Source organism: Cucumis melo, chromosome 6 (assembly GCF_025177605.1).
Source record: "Cucumis melo cultivar AY chromosome 6, USDA_Cmelo_AY_1.0, whole genome shotgun sequence".
In the NCBI taxonomy this organism is placed as follows: Eukaryota; Viridiplantae; Streptophyta; class Magnoliopsida; order Cucurbitales; family Cucurbitaceae; genus Cucumis; species Cucumis melo.
In genome coordinates this window covers 14,454,798-14,457,965 of record NC_066862.1, presented here as the reverse complement: position 1 = coordinate 14,457,965, position 3,168 = coordinate 14,454,798, and the positions used below count along the sequence as shown (strand labels likewise).

At 42.3% G+C, this 3,168-nt stretch overlaps 1 protein-coding gene across 1 annotated transcript; it reads right to left on the bottom strand.

Moving 5' to 3' along the window:
* Positions 1-302: 302 nt before the first annotated feature.
* LOC127149659 (uncharacterized) lies at positions 303-2,227 on the bottom strand. Its single transcript, XM_051085499.1, has 2 exons — positions 1,406-2,227; positions 303-1,322 (listed from the first exon to the last, which is right to left on the bottom strand). The coding sequence occupies exons 1-2, from the start codon at positions 2,222-2,224 to the stop codon at positions 351-353; spliced, it is 1,791 nt and encodes a 596-aa protein (XP_050941456.1). The 5' UTR covers positions 2,225-2,227; the 3' UTR covers positions 303-350.
* Positions 2,228-3,168: the final 941 nt, after the last annotated feature.

Below are 3,168 nucleotides of genomic sequence, written 5' to 3'. Positions count from 1 at the left end.
TCTCAAGAAGTTTTATGCTTAATCCAGTTATGTAAACAAAAATTTTTTTTTTTATAATAATAAGTAAATAAATAAATTTTGAACTACGTCATGACTTGATCCCTATAGTATAAAAAGGGTACGTAGGCAGCTTAAAGTTCACTTTAAGTTCAGTCACATGTATTAAAAAAAAAAAAGAGTCATGTTTCATTGTCTGCTCATATGAAAACACGGCAAAACAAATGTAAATGTGTATATATATATATATATATATATAAAATAAAAAAAATTCCGTCTGCATTATAATTCAAAAAAAAATCACATCTACAAGGTTTGCAGCAAAAGAAAAAGGGGGCAAAGGGGGGCATAAATCAAAGCCTCCACTTGAAGTTCTTGAATTCTTCTCGTGCAGCTTCCATGCTCTGGCGGACAGTAGCTAGTGCCTCAATCGCTTCCTCAGTAATAGCAGGGGTGCTTTCAAGGGTATTGACTTCATCCTGGAGCTTGGCAACTTCTAGTTCTTGTTGGTCTATGGCCTCCGCTTTTTCACAAGATAAGATCGACAGCTGTTCAGATTCAGCATTTATGCTCTGAAGTCTCTTCTCCAGTTCTTTCCTTTCTAAAGATAACTCTACGGTTCTTTCCTGAATAACTTTGGCATCTCCTCGTAATTGTTTCACCAAAGTCAAAGCTTCCTTGATGGCAGATGTCTTCTCATTTAATTGACGAGCTTTGTCCGTCGACGACAACTGTGCAGAATATGAAGATTGCACATCGTTAAAATTGTCTACCCTCTTAAGGTAACTATTTAGATACTCTTCAAGAGAAGTCAGGCCATCCGCATGAATCTTCTCAATCCCGGAGAGAACCGTCGCTATTTCTGGCCTAAGTCTAGGGATATATTCAAAAGGAGTTCGCATGATCTTATCTTGGATATCCTCCCACATACATAAGGCTGTTTTCTGAAAGAAATTTGAAACCACCTTTTCACCAACCCACTGAGAAGGTTCAGGGTTTCTCATAGTCTGTTTATTAGAAACGTCTAATGGTAATTCAGAAAACTTAAGGGGAGCATGTGCTGAGCTAACTTTTTGTAAAGATGCTTTAGGACAGGCACCTTCTTTGGATGAAGGGTTCTCAAGGTCTTTTCCCCCCACTGTCATCTTGCCTCGACGAATCTCCTCGAGAAGAGCAGATGGGCGTAAGGATTGTTCAGTCGGTTTATTGACGGGAGTTCTCGAGGTACCAACTTCCTCAAATGCTGAATCAACTGCGTGAGGTCCCGTCAAAGATTCATCACTGTCTGGCTCTATAAGTCCTTCAAGATGATCGTTTAATGGTGACTGCAAAAGTAAACAATTAATAAGTCACTTAGGAAGAAGATGAACAAAACAAATAAAAACGTTAGAAGGGAAAACGTGCAAACCAGTGGTGGAACATCAGGAACTTCCAAAGCACTTAAACCCCTTCCGTCGGGATGATCACCTGATACCTTCGCTTTCTTCAAAGGTCTCTTCCAATGACGATCACTTTTGCTGCTATCACTCTCATCTTTACGCTCCTTTACCTCCTCCTCAAGATTAGGAGCCATCGCCTCAACCAATCGAATTTCTTTACCACCTAGGTTGCTCCCTCGGTTCTTCGGTAGTCTAGGCTGTGAAGGGGGAGGAATGGCACTACTCACCAAATGGTGTCTGTTATCCTCAAAATAGGTCCCGTGCTTCGTAGTCCACCAGTCTGTAAATCGCTGAGTCACATGCTTGCAAGGCTCTAATGAACGGGCGGGCAAGTATAGCTCGGATAAAGTGTTACGCCTCGTACATATTCTCCAGTGATATAATATATTATCCAGCGTGATCGCAGGTGACATACCCCCTATATCATTAGGAAGGTCCTGGTAAAAACCAAACTGTCGTCCAAATCGATATGGACTGTATGATGTTATGATCCAGGTATTTTCGCAACGAGAGGACAAGTAGCAAGAACGCATGCTTACGAAATATGACGTTTGCAGAAACGATGAATCATGGGTATCAACCATGCGTTCATGTTTACTTCTGTTCTGGAGGCTAGCGTGCCACTGAATTCTCGCACCATTATGGATCAATTCGCGTGCCTCATATTCGCCAAAATAAATAGACCCGCCTTCGCCTGAAAAGTTAGTCATCTTGGGCCCTCGAACTTCCGTGGGAAGTGGATAATGTGTGCCAAAATAATGAGCTAACCAGCCATGGACGTAATGCATGGGAAAGTGAAAGTCCATGCGTCCTATCGGATTGGAGGCTTTGGTTATCAAACCTAGCCCATGGTATATGTTCGCCAAAACTGGAACTGCAAGACTATAAATAGTGCCAGCGGCCATTAGGCTTGCAACCCTAAACACTCCAGGACGAAGAAACGATCCTTTCTGAGGAAATACAAAAAGGCATAACCAGCAAGATAAGAAGGCAGCTAAATACGTTTCATCCTTCAAATCATCTCTGATCCCAAGTTCTGCGAATAACATGCTCTCCCTAGAAGACCACTCACGAGCTTGGATCTTCGAACCATCAGGGTTTTGAGTAGATTTGGAGCGCGACGCCTTCTTTTGCTTTCGCGTTGTTGGCTTATCATAGCTCTTAGATCCAAGATACCAGAATGAAATCCAAGAGCCAATAGTTACTTGAGAGTCATTCTTAGAAGAGGCCGAGCGATCATTCCTCTGCGTACAAACTATTGAGTAATACGCCTGGAAAAGATATTGACAGGTCGTCGGAAGACACTTCGTCTTATCCCGCGATGTGGAGGTTAATTCTTTAAAAGAAGGGATCCTTTCCTCGTAGAAATCTCCCTTAATGGGAAGACCCCCAAAGGACCATAAGTCCCACAAAGAAATGGACAACTCGCCTGCCATAGTATGAAGAGTATTAGTCGAAGGACACCATGCTTCACAAAATGCTCGAACAACATCACTGTTGCGGTCATAAGTGTATAAAGAAGCTGTTACGGCGCCATATAAACGAGTACTGTAAAGAAGTCGTGTATTTCGACCAACTACAAGCTCCAACCACTCCCAATAACAGTCAGTAAAGCAAAACTCTCCAGGGACCTTGGTCACAGTACCCCAACGTGTTTGGCCTTCAATTAAACGTTGTCCAAGAGTGAGAGCTCTACCAGAATTAGGAGCCTCATTGTGGATAGAAGATTGCA